Source organism: Eubalaena glacialis, chromosome 1 (assembly GCF_028564815.1).
Source record: "Eubalaena glacialis isolate mEubGla1 chromosome 1, mEubGla1.1.hap2.+ XY, whole genome shotgun sequence".
Classification (NCBI taxonomy): domain Eukaryota; kingdom Metazoa; phylum Chordata; class Mammalia; order Artiodactyla; family Balaenidae; genus Eubalaena; species Eubalaena glacialis.
Window position 1 is genome coordinate 215,476,975 of NC_083716.1, and position 17,892 is coordinate 215,494,866.

Consider the following 17,892-nt stretch of genomic DNA (forward strand, 5'->3'; position numbering starts at 1 on the left):
GGTACAGTGGTTGACAAGTTCCCTGCTTTATTTTGTTAGTGCCTATAACTAACACTGTGAGGTGGAATTTTCCTCTCTGTTTTAACAATGAAGAATCTAAATCTCCATGAGACGTGGACTCTTAAGTGATGATATGACATTTAAACAGAGATTTTTCTGATTCCACATCCATGTTCTTTGACATACACTGAGTCAGTTACAGGTGGCCTGTCTATTTCAAAATTAGATTATTTATTTGACCATTACAAATAATGCCAAAGGGGGTTAAGAAATTTAAACATTAAAAGGTGCTGCATTACTTTGGTGAACTATTTTACTTAATAGCCTTTGCATACTTGAAGGCAGACATTCAGATGTAATGCTCAGATGTGACACTGTTCAAGTGTTACATCAATTCAGCTGTTGTATCTCCTAGACTAAGCATTTAACTTTACTTTGAGTCTGTCAGAATTCAGTAAATTTAATACACCCTTATTATTGTGGGCTCTCAAAATAACTTAAGCATTTTATATTTTGCTTACTTTTTTTTGTCCACATCTCAAATAATAATCTCACTGAGGTGACACAGTTAACCAAACAATTAGAATAGCCATAATATATTAAAGGCATTAATACATGAATCTGCAGGTCTAAAAATATGTAGCACATTTGGCTAACACTTGGAAAATATAAACCGTGTATTTGTATCATCCTAAATTTCACCCATTCAAAAGACATATTCTCATAATTCATAAGGTGAAAATTCAAATATTCTTCAATGTGAAATTTGTTAAGAAAAATGAACATATTCCTGTATTAAATTTGTACCGGACTTCCCTGGTGGCGCAGTGGTTAAGATCCACCTGCCAACGTCAGGGGACAAGGGTTCGATCCCTGGTCCAGGAAGATCCCACATGCCGCAGAGCAACTAAGCCTGTGCGCCACAACTACTGAGCCCGCGTGCTGCAACTACTGAAGCCCGCACGCCTAGAGCCTGGCTCCGCAACAAGAGAAGCCACTGCAATGAGAAACCCGCGCACCGCAACAAAGAGTAGCCCCCACTCGCTGCAACTAGAGAAAGCCCGCGCGCAGCAACGAAGACCCAACACAGTCATAAATAAATAAATAATAAATAAATAAAAATATTTGTACCTGGCTTATCATCATTATAAATAGGATATGTATACTAGAATATATATAAGTACACAGATACTTCTCAAAGATTCCTTCATATCTACAATATAATATATAGATGAAATTGTATAATATTGTCCACCATTACTAACAGATGAGGTAATTTTATAAATTATAAAAGGGAAAAATAATAGTGTTTTTTACGTTCCTTATAATGAAATAACCTTTATATTTTGGCCAGAAAGGTGACTAAACAAGTAGGAGCTCATCAACTTAAGGTTGTAAGTATATTATATTAAATGTTGGTTTGAATTTCAAAAAGGAATATTTGGCTAAGAAGGAGCTGGTAAAAAAATTATTAGAACAACATCACTGGCAATGATTAATAAGAACAACAGCCACATGCAAGTGACCTTAAAAGAGGAAGTAATAATGAATTCTGTCCAGCTCTGTCCTCTGATGCAGCAGTGTCATTCCCAGTGGCCTCGAGGTGATTATATGCCTGAAAAGACACACTGATGGAAGTATGTTCTCTCTCTTGACCAGAAAAGGATGACCCAGTGTTAACAGGGCACCTAGAGCTTGCCGTGACAAGTTCCTTATTCCCTTTTGGATTGTGTGGCATATCCTTAGTCTAGGGACCTGCCTCTTCTCCACTCTGCCCCACCTCACCCATAATGAACCAGGGAAATGTGAGTGGCAGCAGTAAGACAAGTCTTTCTGGAAAATATGTTTAAGTATGTTTCTTGTCTTTGGGCACATCCAAAATAAAAGTAGTATCTAAGTGAGATCTGTAGCAATGTTTATAGTCCAAGGAATAGCTTTTGGTGAGCATCAAGTTAAGTTAGTAAGAATGGGTAAAGTGGTGAGTTAATTTATATATGTGTAAGTGGTAACCAACCATTAACCATTATGTATGACAGTCTTCATGTTAACCAAACATCCCTTTTACACAAAGATAGAGTTTGCAGGAGGCATACATACTGTTATAAAGGCATACTAGTCTAAAGTCAACACAGCAAAAAAAGATTTCAGGAGAAACACAATATGTATACATCAAAAAGCTTTAAAATCTCAATCTCAATATTATTTTTTACAACACTAGTATTTGTTATTTATCTTGCTGAAAGTGCTCAAAAGGAAAATTTTGCTTAAAAGGAAAATTCTCAATAAATTACTATTGTCCTTGTAATGGTTTACCATTACGTAAAGTTGGTGTTAGACAAAATGGTAATACGGAAGAAATTTTATTCCCAGCATCTTTCTTATTTCCTAACTCTTTTATACCCACGTTTCCATCCAGGCTGCTAGTATATTCTTTGCATTCTCACACCAGTCGAGAGTATATTTCTTGTCATTCAATCAAAAACTTATCTGTTCTCTGTACCATTCCTCTCTTCCTTCCAGGAGATAATAAATGAATGAAAATTATTTGGATTGAGTTAAGTGTGAAGAGATTAACTAGATATTTTGCTACCATTTCTTGGTATCTTTAATTAATTAGAACATTGTTTCTCAAACTTTAATAGTCATCAGAATCATTGGAGGGATCCTTAAAATTGGTGGGTCACATCCCCAGAATTTCTCACCCATTAGTGCTCATGTGAGGCCCAAGAATCTGCATTTCTAGAACAAGTACCCAGGTGATGCTGATGTTGCTGGCCCCTTAAGAGCTGAGTTAAAAATTTAATTCACTACTGTAGTTAGGCAGTGAGGTATGTGACTACTCAGCAGGTTTTCTATTTCCCCTCATATTCCACAAGGTAAGTCTAAACTTAAGGCTAGCCCTGGTAGCCCTACTCTTAATATTTCAATAACATTAAATTAAAAAAGAAAAAAAAGTTTACCAATTTTCTTTGGATAGCCCATCAACAAACAAAATATAACAAAAATCTTTCAAAACATGAATACGATCTCACCTAAAGTGAACTCCAATGCTTGCTTGCTACTTTAAGCAGGTTACCTAGAACACTGAACTCTTTAAGATATTACTGTAGAGCAAACTTTATCCCCAATTCTTCTTTGATGAAGAGCTGAACAGTTATATGTCTCCTGTCCTTCCTCGTACATTCTTACACACAAACACAGTTGTGCTTACTGTATAACTTCTGATTTTCAAAATTGGAGTTACACTCTTGATCTTATTACCTAAAATATGATCAATGATTCTAGATTATCTCTAGGAATAATGTTGGCATGTAATTGTCAACCATGTAATACATTTATTAAAATACCTGGAAATTTTCCAAATTGTCTAAATTTTCCACCAGTTATTTTACTGTACTTTTCATTAATTCATATTCAAAAAAGGAATTAATAATAACTCTTGAACAAATACATATATTTTTCTAAATACTCAAATCATTCTTTTATTCATTTATTAATTACCCATCTCTACTGCTGCACAGGAAAATATAAGGTTTTTTGGCAGCTTAGGGAATAATAATATTTTTAAAATAATAGTGTTATATTTTGATATGAAACAAGTCAAACAACTGTCACAATCATAAGTAAGATGTGGTGTAAGCTCACTCAATAGACAAGGTATGTTTAAATGTGGCATAATTTGACAAAATAACTCCTTATTAATTTTTTAATAGTATTGATGTTAAATGTGGAAATAAATAAGAGAACTCTTTAAAGACTAATTTTCTGTGTGAAAAGATTCTTCAAATAGCACATATTTTGGAATAACATAATTTAAGTATCATAAAAATTTGAAAATAAATTTATTCAATTTTTCTTTAATATAATCAGAGGAAAATCATGAAGAAAACACAATGCTTCCTAGGCAAGTTTTAACTAGATAATGTTATTTTTAGATTCCTAATTTCAATCATTCAATTTTTCTCTATCTGTTCCATTTCCAAAAATCTTCCTCCTATCATTATTTCCATGCAAGTAGCAATTTAGTCAAATACCCTGCTCTTCAGCAAGAAGACTATCTTTGAAAGAAAAAAAGGTAAAAATGTTGATGAAGGAATCTATAAATTCTGAGCAATTTGCATTTACCATTATGTCATCAATTCTATAGCAATCATGTTCAAAATAAATAACATAATCAACACTCCTTTCTTCACCCAAAATATCCCAATTTTAGCTCATGTCTGGGTAACTATGAAGCTACTTCTAACTTAAAATTATATATTTTATGTCCACTGTAAATAAAAGAAGCATATAATTTTAATAACCTGACAATATTAATCTTATCTGTTTCTTAATATTTTAAGGCAATACTTCTAAAATATTTCAGATTCCAATATAAAGAAACATCACCACTGTGTGGACTCAAACACACACAAAGTCAATAGATATTCTGATGCAAAATATATAGATCATATTAATTTAGATTAAATTAATAGTTCAAACTCCTTTCTCCCACTGTGATATAATTACTAATTCGTGCATTTTGGTTACAGGCACATATGGCAAAATTCACAATTAGAATCCCTGTACCAAAACTCTGAACTATATGAATTGAAAAGATATCAATGGGATTGCAAGGACCAGCTTACAAAACAAATGCCCGCAAAGTGTTTTTTTGTAGCAAGATGATAATTTAAGTTGTTAGGAATTACTTATTTCCAATCTTAGGGGGAAAAAATCATTGATGATATTAAAGCATTCTGAGAAAGAATTACTAATGGCATTTAGTGAGTTACTCAATAAAAGAAATCAAAACTGGATTAATACATTAGATATGTTTTTCAAAAATAAGGGATTATATACAAGAAGCTAGATTAGTGGAACTAGATATAATGGTTTGTGTATTTACTGAGCTGTAACGAAAGTGAGAGTTAGGGTATTATTGCAGAGATTTGATGATATGGTCCACTGTTCACCTAAGACCACCAAACATAGCATTCTTAAACCTGCTTCATATCTCAGTTTTCAGTCACTGAGCATTTCCTTCGAGCGTACTTCTGTTCAGCTGAGATACAGTCAGACTACATTTACAATATCTGTACATAAAACAAGGGCATCGCAGGGCGTCGTTTCTCATAAAATGAATAAATAGTGTATATTTCAATGCTTTATAATGTTCCTCAATGTAATACACACTGGAGAAACCATACACCCATATGTGTGTATCTATTATATTGATAATAAGAGCACATTTGTTATTTTATATATTTTCCTTACCAGTCAAGTTCTTCAATCCAAGTTCTTGAAGTCCAAAGTTTCCATCTTTTCTGTAGTTTAAAAATATTGCCAAGGCATATCGATCTTCATAAAGTTTTGTCCCACGAATAATGCGTAAATTCTCCAGAGGCAGATAGCGAAACTGATTAAGAGCCACCAACACGTAGCCTGTGACTTCTCTTATAGACTGAAAAGACACAAACAATTGCCTGTGTTAAATAATTAAAAACTGTTTGTCAGTATGTTTATGTAGTCATTTAGATAAAAATGAGTTACTTAATTCTAATTTTCAGCTTTTAATTGAATACACTAATTTCCACATTATACTATAAATAATTGCCTTGACACACAAGATCACAAGGGTTAGAATCTCATTTGAAGAATTAGTTGTATTTTTTTAAAAGTCATGAATGTGCTTATAGTAAAAAGAATGAATTTTACTGTATGAAGCATTCTTCATATCTGAGATCTGAATATAATGAAAGGATAAAGATCTCATTCTCCGACAGACTAAAATGAGGTAAGAACACATAACCATCAATCAAACTTTATATTTAAAAAAAACAAATTGGTAAGCTTATCACAAATAAAACAAAGATGCATTAGTTTGTAGACTGTAGACTGTGGGACAGATTTCAAGCTGCTGTATTAGTGTTTAAATCTATAGTTATCAAAGAACAATTGCCTTATACATCTCTGGGGAATATATGCATATATATATATATATATATATATATATATATATATATATATATAAAAATATGCATTAGATACTGATTATGGTTTCTAATTTGATTACAACCACAATTTTTATTTTGACTGTTTATTGTTTAAATGTAGTTGTCTATAATATAAGTTAATTACTTAAAGGTTTGTGAGACATTTTAAAGCAAAAAAAGTCACAAAAAAAGCTTTAGGCTTCATCTAAAGCTATAGTTTTTAGTAAAATGCAAATAATGACAGTAATGGATATACATCTTATTCTTTTAATTAATCATAATTCAAAAGTGCTCAAATATTTGATATTATTTAATGTCAATTTCATGCTATTTTAGATCTCTTAATTTCAGACGTCCCAATGCTCAGTCCTTGGTTCTCTCTTCTATCTACTCTTCCCCCCTTGTCTTACCCAATTTTAAGGTTGATGATCTCCAAACTTTTACCTCCAAACTCTCTCCTAAACTCCAGACTCACAACCAAGTCTACTCTGCATCTTCACTTGGATGCCTCATAGGCTTCTCAGATAGACCTTCCCAAGACTGAACATCTATCTTCCTTCCCCATCCTCCCAACAGTCTTGGTCATCTTAGTTGATGTCAATCCATCCTTCCTGTTATTCAGGCCAAAGTCTTGGGATCATTCTTGACTTCCCTTTCCCACACCAAATGCAATTCATCCTATTTGTTCTATCTTTAAAAGGATTAGCAATTCAACCACTTAGGGCATCAACTGGTATCCTCTGAGCCACCATCATTCTTCATCAAGATTACTGTAACGGGTCTTCCTGTTTCTACTCTTGATCCCTTTTGGTGTATTCTCAGTTAAGGCTAGCCCTGATGTTTTTAAAACATAGATCAAATCATGACACTTCGATTCTTAAAACTGAAATGCCTCCCAAATCACTCAGAGTAATAGTCAAAGTTCTTTCAAGGATGAGTCAAAACCTACATCTGTGTTGTCCAGTAGAGCAACCACTAATCATACGTGGCTATTGAACAACTGAAATGTAGCTAGTATAAACTGAGATGTGTTGTCACTGTAAAATACACTCTGGATTTCAAAGATTGCATGTTGAAATGAAAACATTTTAGATAAACTGATTTTTACTAGATGCATTATTAAAGTTGATTTTTACCTGTTTCTTTGTACCTCTTTTGTGGCTACATGAAAATTTTTAATTACATTTTTATGGCTCTCATTGTATTTCTACTGGACGGTGCTACACTGTATGATCTGGTCATCATTCTTTTTCTGACTTCTCTTTTTAACTCTACACCTTGCTCACTCTTTCAAGATTTGCTGGTCTATTTGTTGTTCTTTCAACATGATGAGCATGGTCCTACCTCGAGGTGCTCACTGTACTTTTAAGGGCCTGAGCTTCTCTCCCTCTTGTTATCTTCTTGGCTGATTTCCTCACTGCCTTCAAGTTTTTGCTCAAATCTACCTTCTCAGTTGAGGCCAAGCCTGACTGATCTATTTAACATGGCAACCCGCCCATCTTTCCTTGCTCTAATATTTATTGTTTCTACAGTACTTCTCACACTCTAACATACTATATAGTTTATATATTTACTACATTTAGTATTTATAGTCTTTTTCTCTATTTCCCAGAATATAAGCACTATAAGGGCAAACATTTTAATTTGTTCACTCATGTTTCCCAGGGGACCAGAACAGTGTTAGTACTTAGTAAGAAACCAACAACTGTTTGCTAAACACTCTGGCTCTTCTCTGGCCATACCTCCACCACTAGGTAGTCTATGGAGTCCAGAGGAGTACCCACCCGCAGCCTGCAATTACCTCTTCTAGACAGATCATGCTCCAAACCCCTGTGAACCCAGAATTCCATTCCTCAAAAGCCACCCCCCCCCCCCGAGTACAGGGCCTGTAATATCATCTTTCCCAGTTCTGTTCTGTCCCCCAGACCACAGACTGTGCCTCCAATTTGCATACAGTTAAGAAAGATGGGTGGTCCAGGTGCAGATGTTTAAGGGGAGAGTGTATGGATCCTGGATGTGTGGACTAGAGTGTCCATTCACTTGTGTGCAAGACTTCTCACAAAACTGGATAGAACTAGGTGAAGGAGGGGCTGCAAGCTGGAGGCCATCTCTCTCTATGCCACCATATTCCTGAGGAGTCCAAAAATACTAACATTTCACTTGGATTTCCAGGTTGTTATAAAGATATATCCATCAAAATGGGAGGATAGAACTTATTTTATTGAATAACAATTGCTTGATTTATAATAAATAATAAGCCCCACAATATGTAGGCCTCCATGTATACTTTTGTCCCAGGTCCACAATTCTTAAGGATAAACGTGCTACCACTCATCATCGTGATGAGTAGAATGCTAATAGAGCAAAGGTGGCAACAAAGAGGCAAGGGACACATGAAAATACTCATGTCTGGCATCGAATTGGGAACTCTATGTCACAACGAGCATTTTGGATTGAAGAGATGAATGCTCTGGGGAATGGGAAGAGGGGTTAAAGATCAGCAGTGGCATGCATTGTTTGCATGCTACAACTTGTTTTAAAATCATACTTGCCTGGAATAGTGGAGCCCTAGAGACCTACAAGTTCTCCTTCAACCACTGTTCCAATGATTGAGCCGTTATCCCTTTGAGTTCTTAAAAGAGAGATCATAAACACTTTCTAACATCATTTGGTCTAAAAAGTAAAATTATTTCATTCATTATAAAAATAATTTATTTTTTGGCTTGTATATAATTATTATCAGCTGCTCTAGGTTACAATAATAGCACTATAATAAATGTTGGGGCAGAGAATATATTATCAATCCTTTGTCTAAAACATATTATACTATCCATCATTCTTCCTAACAAACTCACCATTAGCTCTAACTTCACCTAAGAAGTGGATCTTTTTAACAAAAACTGTAAAAATCTATTGGCTTATCTTAGGATAGAAGGTCACATTGATGGGATTATCAGAGAAAACACAGGTGAAGCACACTCAGGAAAATGAAGAGGTTTATGAGCAAAGACAATGTCAGTAGGCAATTCTGCAGTGTTTATTAGAGGGATAAATTCTTTTTAGCTATTAATTGATAAAGATGCACTATCTGGCATGGCTTTTGGACCACACATTAGCAGAGGCTACAAATAACCTGCAAATAATGAAGCCTTTAGTATAAAAAGTGTTATGGATATAAGCCAAGAACAATGGTGAAAATATAGAGAAAAATCAACTAATCATAGAAGAGGATGCTCCAAGTGCCCTTAGCTACATGAGAAAGTAAAATATAACTAAGAACATCTTTGTTTTCACATAGTATTTAATGTATAAATATTTGAATTAATTGCATTGTAAAATGTATGTACTCCTCATTCCAGAGTGTGCATTAAAGTATTCTTAGAAACATTTTTGTTATCTTCATAAAAGGTCAGGTTAATAGCAACAGCTACTCCCTTGTCCAGATTCTGGGACTGGAGGGATTTACTGTTTTAAATGAGATTCTTGTGTCTAAAATGAGTCTCTTTCATTATCCATTCTGCTTATTTATTACCCTCTGGTCTTGCAAAATAATTCATGCAACTTAACCATTAGCTTAACAAATAATCCTTTTGCAGTGGGAACTCTGGGCATCATGATGTGTTAATGCTGAGAAAGCATATGTTCAAACCATTTTGAACAAAGCCGTCCATGAGTAGGTGATATGTAATTCATTCATGATGAATTATTTGCTAATAATGATGGTGAAGATCCTATTCACTCATCCCACATACCACTAACTCCTACACAGCAAATAATGTAAATATTAAGAGGAAAAAGATTATAGCAAATCCCTCAACCCAAGATTTATATCTGGAGGGGCTCATGGAATCAAAGAATTTTTAAAGAATTATGGGAGATGAATATAAAATTCTTATATTTAAAAGCCACAAATATGCCTTGACTTTGTCCTCCTAAGTTTTCTGTTTTCTGGAATTCAGAGCCACATTCTTGTAGGTACTCTTAAAACCTTTCTGGGAACAAATATCTTGAAACATCTCAATGGGAAACTCCACTGCAGATAACATGAGCTACCAGGCATACTGATTGCAAATAAAATTACAGGAAGCAACTTGGTAATGGCAGGATTGCTTAATAATGAAAAAGGGTCAGTAACATGCTTATGAGTTAATATCAGCAGGTCACTAAGAAATCTGGGTAAAAAGTCAAGAGATACCTAACGGTCAATTAAGCTTACAATGTCTGATAAGGTCACATAATCATGTTAGTTATCCATTGTTCCTTTCTTTTCAGCCATTAGAAAGAATGTGAGCAGCACAAGACTTTTAAATGTCTCAAAAATTTTTATAAAAATAAAAACAAGTTTTAAGCATATGGACTTATCTGTGGAAAGTATAATGGTAAGAAATGTGGGCTCAACTGCCAGGCAAAGCCAGGCTATGCTTTCTAACTCTGTGGTCTTGATCAAGATGTTTATCCTCTCTGAGCCTCAGTTTCTTCATCTTTAAAAAATAAATAGCAATACCTCTCTTGTAAAGGTGTTATAAGGATTAGAAGATATAAGACAAATGTCCGTAAGAGTTCAGCAACTACTAGCTATTACAAACACTGTTATCTCTATTAATAGCCAAGGCAGATGAACTATCTGTGGACAATCGGAGTTGAAGACAAAAACATTTATAACATAAGAACCACTGCTTTTAACCTCTTTGTTGTGTGACCTTCAGTATGTTTATATTTTGACTCTTCAACTTGCAATTTATTCCTAAATTATCGAATTGGTTCCTTATATTGTTTCTGTGTATGTTATAGCCCTTAGTACAGACCCTGGCACTGAAAAGAGATTCAATAATGACTGTTGAATTAAAAAGGAGAATGCAACGCTTAAGGTCTTTTTAGATATTGTTTTCCATCGAAAATGATTTTATGAACGTTCTGATAATAACAAAACATTCTTTGAACAACACAATCATGACTTGTGTCCAAGGACCGCAGTGGTAAGTAGAAATCATCAGAATGCACCAGAAAAGAGAAAACCCTGGCTCTGGTTCTGGTTCAGTATGGTTAGTCCCAGGAAACTGCCTGTTTTGTCAAATGAAGACTGAATACCCACCTACAGACATATCTCTCCTTGTGGTGCAAGCTGCTGCTGACTAAAACTGATTGATTTCCATTGTCAATGTATGCTTCCACAGCTACTTTGTTCAAGGAGTGAATACCATTGACGATCATTAAACTTTTAAATGCTTCAAAACTCTTCTAATCCAAGGGACAATTTGTTGTCCATGGCATTTGATGATGGAAATCAAAAGAAATGGGAAAACGAAAGAAATCTGACCAACTTCTCATACTATATTAGCAATAAACTTAGAAAAAAATGCATGGTTTGTTCTGAAGGACAGAAATTCATAACCATTTTTCCCACATAATATTTTAAGAAAAAAATGTTAAATTTGCAGTTATAAACTTCCCAGTATTTTCAGTGGGTGCCATTCAACTAAAGATTAGAAGAGATTGTACTGCTGCACTGGGCTTTCCATTTACCTTCAGATCATTCCAGAAAAATCAGTCTGTATTATTTCTAAATCTCTACTGCATTTCACAACTCTTATAACCACTGTTCATTTTTTTTGTATTTGAAACAATTCTCTTATTCTTTAATTACAGTTGATTTTCTCTAATTTTGTACTTAGTGGGAATAGCGAATAGTTCCTTAAATGTTCCTTCATGTACCTTATGTACCTTATGTACCTCATGTACCTTAAGATTCAACTGATTGCAGTACCTCACAATTTCTGAATATTTAATCAGTGTTTAGGGACAATTTTACACATATTAAAATCAACAATACATTCTTGGCTAAATGTGTAAAACACTGTTTTCTAGATTTTTTCCTACTCAAATTATACATCAATTCCTTGTTATTTTTCTTTAATATAGGCACCTTTGAAAATATACCTATTTACTTTTGTCAAGACTTTCTGTAGCAAGTCAAAATAGTTCTGAATTCCTAACTTCTACTCCAGTGCCTTATGCACTCATACCCAATTAGGTATTATCCACAAGTAATACTAACATATTCCATTAGTCAAGATATCCACAAATATAATAGTGATTACTTATGATCAGTAGACTTGAATTAAATAAATCTGTAGTATCACAGAGAATAGTGGGGAGCAGAGAACTATGGGAGTGGGGGATTGGGGGTAAAACCCCCTCTGCTCATAATGACTGCAGAATTTATGTGTTCTTTGACGGTGACAAATGTAGTAACAAATTGTAGCCTCTCTGACAGTAGGGCTTTCCATTAAGTTTCCCTAGGCAATTAATTTCTGTCTCTGCCCTTACAGCAAGTCTGGGAATTTCTAAAGCAGAGAATATTCTTAACTATGATAAGATATTAAGAAATTTACCACAAAAAAATTAGTAAGCATATAGCAACCATTACATATTCCTGTTGCATAGAGATAGAAATTGACTGTCAAATATCTAACTCACATGTGAAACCTCCAAACATTATAGTGTATTTGGCTTTAGAATCTTGCTTTCAGTTTTCCCACTTTCCTTAAAAATCCAATGATTAGACCATACTGGCAAGCAGGAGCTCAAAGTCTGATCTAATTAGATTTGGGAAAATAGAGTAATGCAAAATGTCAGGTACCTGACTGTGGTAGATTTAAATTCATGCTCATTTTACACAGCATGAAATAACACTCAAGGCACAGAGAATCTAATCCAGTTCTTCCCAGCAAAACTGCAATCTCTCAGCTATTACCAGCCAGTCTCTTATGTGCTAGTACTGCTACAACCCCTACTCTCTAAGAAATCTACAGGCTATTCATTCATCACTGGCCACCTAGCCAGCTTTCAACTCATGACTTCCTTGCAGTGAATGCCATAGTTTCCATTGAAAAGAGAACTACTTATCTCACCTCTCTCAAAGTAATCATCTTTTTTCTTTGTCCTCTATATCTTTCTTAGCTGGCCAGAGGGTTCTTAATAGTCCCCCTTCAGATCTACATTCCCAATTGGTCCTTCATCTTCTGACCTTATCTCTGCTATACTGCCATATCATAGACATTTTACACTAGAATTAGATTGTACTAATTAAATTGGGAGCTTTTGTAAATCCATTTACATAATCACACACAAATCTCAATTTTGTGTCTATATTTCAAAAAGAAAATCTGTACTGTTAAAATTTCCATCATCTGCAATTTAAAAATATTTTTTCCCATGTGTTTATACAGGTTGGATTATATTTTTAAACCTCAATTCCAAATTGACATTTTAATAGTCTTTTATAATTATCTAAAATATAGTATTGAGATTTAGTGTTTCTGGATCAAGATGGTGAAGTAGGAAAATCCTGAGTTCACCTCCTTCCGTGGACACACCAAAGCTACAACTATATACACAACAATTATCCCTCAAAAAAACCTGAAGGCTAGCAGAACAGGTTTTCTACAACTAAAGATATAAAGAAAAGGACACACACTAAGATGGGTAGGAGGGGCAGAGATGTGGTCTGATTAGAATTCTCACTGTTGGTGTGGCCACGCACAAGTAGTGGGATATCACAACCATGAAGGTCCCCCTGAGGAGCAAGGAGGCTGAGCCCATAAGGCTCCCCAGGCTGTGGAGCCTGCACTGGGAAGACTCCATAACATATGGCTTTACAAACCAGCAGAGCTTACATCTGAAAGAGCAGGAGGGCTGTGAGAAACTGAGACTCTACTCTTGAAGGGATTGCACATACACACCATGGCAAACTAAAACCAAAATCCTACAACAGATAGACAAAAAATAAATTAAAAGAAATGCAAATACAGCACTAACGAGAGTCCGCAAATCACAAAGGAATAGGACAAGAGAAGAAGAAAGGAACAGAGAATAACTATTCAAACAATCAGAAAACAATTAACAAAATGGCATTAAGTATACTTATCAATAATTATGTTAAGTATAAATAGACTAAATGCCCCAGTCAAAAGACATAGGGTGTCTGAATGAAGAAAAGAACAAAACTAACAAACAACCCCCCCAACAAAAAAAACAGTACCCATATATGTGCTGCCTATACAAAACTCACTTCAGATCTAAATATACATACACACAGACTAAAAGTGAAAAGATGGAAAAAAGATATCCCATGCAAAGGAAAACAGAAATAAAGCTAGAATAACAATATTTATATTAGACAAAATACAACTTAAAACAAAGACTGTAACAAGAGACAAAGAAGGGCATTACAAAATGATAAAAGGCTCAATCTAACAAAAGGTATAACACTTGTAAATACTTATGCACCCAACACAGGAGCACCTAAATACATAAAGCAAATATTAACAGACATAAAGAGAGATATTGGTAGTAATAAAATAATAGTAGGGCTGACCTACATCAATGGATAAATTATCCAGACAGAAAATCAGTAAGGAAACATTGGTCTTAATTGACACATTAGATTATATAGACTTAATAGGTATATATAGAACATTCCACCCCATAACAGAAGAATAAACATTACTTTCAACTGAACATGAAACATTCTCCAGGATAGATCACATGTTAGGCAACTAAGCAACCCTCTTTAAATTTAAGATTGAAATCATATCAAGCATCTTTTCCAACCACAACAGTATGGAACTAGAAAGCAATTACAAGATAAAATAATGGAAAAAAACACAAACACATGAAGGCTAAACAACATACTACTAAACAACCGTGGGACAATGAAGACATCAAAGAGGAAATTTTAAAAAATACGTTGAGACAAATGAAAATGAAAACACAACATTCCAATATTTATGGAACACAACAAAAGCAGTTCTAAGAGGAATAGCCAAAGCAATCTTGAGAATAAAGAACAAAGCTGAAGGTATCATGGTCCCTGACTTCAGACTATACTACAAATCTACAGTCATTAAAACAATATTGTCCTGGCACAAAAACAGACATATAGATCAATGGTACAGACTAGAGAGCCCAGAAATAAACCCATACGTCTATGGTCAATTAATTTACGACAAAGGAGGCAAGAATATAAAATGGAAAAAAGACAGTCTCTTCAATAAGTGGTGGTTGTGAAACTGAACTACATGTAAAAGAATGAAATTAGATAATTTTCTCACACCATATACAAAAACGAACTCAAAATGGATTAAAGACCTAAATATAAGACCGGAAACCATAAAACTCCTAGAGGAAATCATAGGCAGAATATAAATCTCTGACATAAATAATAGCAATAATTTTAGAGGTCTGTCTCCTAAGGCAAAGTAAACCAAAGCAAAAATAAACAAATGGGACCTAATTAAACTTGAAATCTTTTGCAAATAAAAGGACACCATAAACAAAACAAAAAGACAATGTAGGTTGAATGGGAGAAAATATTTGCAAATGGTATCATCGATAAGAGGTTAATATCCAAAATATTTAATCAGCTCATACAACTCAATATCTAAAAAACAAACAGCTCAATTAAAATAAAACAATATGGTAGAAGACCTGAACAGACATTTTTCCAAAGAAGAGATACAAATGGCCAATAGGCACATGAAAATATGTTCAACATTGCTAATCATCAGAGAAATGCAAATCAAAACAACAGTGAGATATCATCTCACACCTGTCAGAATGACTCTAATTAAAAAGTCTACAAATAACAAATGCTGGCAGGATGCGGAGAAAAGGGAACCCTTGAACACTGTTGGTAGGTATGTAAATTGGTACAGCTGCTATGGAAAACAGTATGGAGGTTCCTCAAAAAAGTAAAAATAGAATTACCATAAGATCAAGCAGTTCCACTCCCAGGTATATACCTGAAGAAAACACAAACACTAATTTGAAAAGATACAGGCACCCCAACGTTCATAGCAGGGCTATTTACAATAGCCAAGATATGGAAGCAACCTAAGTGTCCATCAACAGATGAATGGATAAAGAACATGTGGTATATATGGAATATTACTCATTCATAAAAAAGAATAAAATTTGCTATTTGCTACAACATGGATGGACCTAGAGGGTATTGTGCTAAATGAAATACGTTAGACAGAGTAAAACAAATACTGTATGTTATCAGTTATACATAGAATCTAAAAAAAAACCAAATGAATGAATATAACAAAACAGAAGCAGACTCACAGATTTAGAGAACAAACTAGCGGTTACCAGTGGGGAGTGGGAAAGGGGGAGGGGAAAGATAGGAATAGGGGATTAAGAGGCACAAGCTGCTATGTATAAAATAAATGTTACAATAATACAGCACAGGGAATATAGCCAATATTTTATAATAACTTTAAATGGAGTATAATCTATTAAAAATATTGAGTCACTATGTTGTACACATGAAACTAATATTAGTAAATTAACTATACTTCAATTAAAAAAATACTGTTTGTCAGCACTTTCATACATCTGAGACTACACATGAATGAAAGTACTGTAATATTTATTTATATTGTATGTGTGATGTGTATGTCCCTCCATAGAGAACCAAACTGGTTAGGGCAATGCAGCCCAATGTTTAAATTTGGGTGCTGCAATCTGACAGATTTTAGTTTGACTCTTGTCCCCATTAATTATTGACCTTGCACAAGTTAGTTAATCTTAACTTCTCTTCTGAAATACAGGACAAATTTCTGCTAAATGCTTAAAAGTTGAAGATCTTCAAAAGATGATCAATGTCCTCATCATATTATTGTTAGTTCAATTATACAAAAGTTACAAATATTTTGTGTAGTTTAGGAATGTGCACAAATAATATGCAAGCAAATATACGTCTGATATTAAAGTTGATTAATTAAACAATTGGTGCTACACAGTGCATAAAGCTGTGGGCTCCAGTCAGACAGTCTGTTACAGTCTGAATTAAGACCCCTCAAATCTATATGTTGAAGACCTAACTCCCGGTATATTAGAATGTGATCGTATTGGAGTATGGTCTTTAAAAAGGTAATTAAATTAAAGTGAGGTCATTAGGGTGGCCCTAATCCAATCACTGGTATCCTTATATGATTAGAAATTTAGGACACAGACACACATGTAGGTAAGAATATGGGAAAAGTCGTAAAGAGAAGACAGTCATCTATAAGCCAATGAGAAAACCAGAAAAAAACAGCCCGGCTGGCAACTTGATCACAGATTTCTAGCCCCCAGAACAGTGAAAAAATAAATTTCTGTTTAAGCCACCGTCTGTGGTACTTTGTTATGGCAGCTCTAGCAAACTAACACACTGCCTAAATTCACATTCTAGCATTTAGCAGTGTTATACTGTGTAAATTATTTATCCTTCTGTGCCTCATTTTCTTTATCTGTAAACTAGTGATATTAAGTTCCCAAATTCCCAGATTATTTTGAGAAGTAAATCCCTGTAAATTGCTTAAGAAAAGGCCTGGCTTATTGTAGGCTCTCAGTATTAGCTGCCATTGTTTCTTCTGAATACAGAATCTTTTGTCTTCTTTAACATGCTGCCTCTGTTGCACAGCATATATTAAACTCTGCTTCTCTATTTCGAAAGGAATAACTATGTATTACCAAAGTTTAGATGAGAGAAATGCTTGATACCATTTCAATCTACAATTGAGTTACAATACAGTTTTACTTATGAGGTTTTTTTTTAAATGTGATTTTTCCCCTCTCAAAATGTAAAGGAGGAATATGGGCCTTCATGAAATGACATGAAAATAGTTGGCTCTCTTGAAAAGCATCTGGGAAATGGCCTTTGAGGATTCAGAAGTTAAAGGTGACTGCTTTTGTGACTGGTCTGTTGTTATTTTTAAATGAAAAGGGTGAGCAATTCCAGAAATAGGAGAGCCAAAGTATCAGGCTTGAATTTGACAAGACTGCCAATATACAATTTAATAACTGTGTAAATATTTGCCTGTAAAAACAGAAAACAAAAGGCTTAACTTATAAAGAACAAATACTTGCT

The 17,892-nt window shown here is 34.2% G+C and overlaps 1 protein-coding gene across 2 annotated transcripts in view; it reads right to left on the reverse strand.

Annotated features, from left to right (window-relative positions):
- Positions 1 to 17,892, reverse strand: part of ERBB4 (erb-b2 receptor tyrosine kinase 4) — a 1,117,451-nt gene that overhangs the window by 506,621 nt on the left and 592,938 nt on the right. For both annotated transcript variants that reach the window (XM_061187123.1, XM_061187117.1), the window contains exon 3: positions 5,257 to 5,443. In XM_061187123.1, coding sequence (XP_061043106.1) covers positions 5,257 to 5,443 — 187 coding nt within the window. The remainder of the gene's footprint in view (positions 1 to 5,256; positions 5,444 to 17,892) is intronic.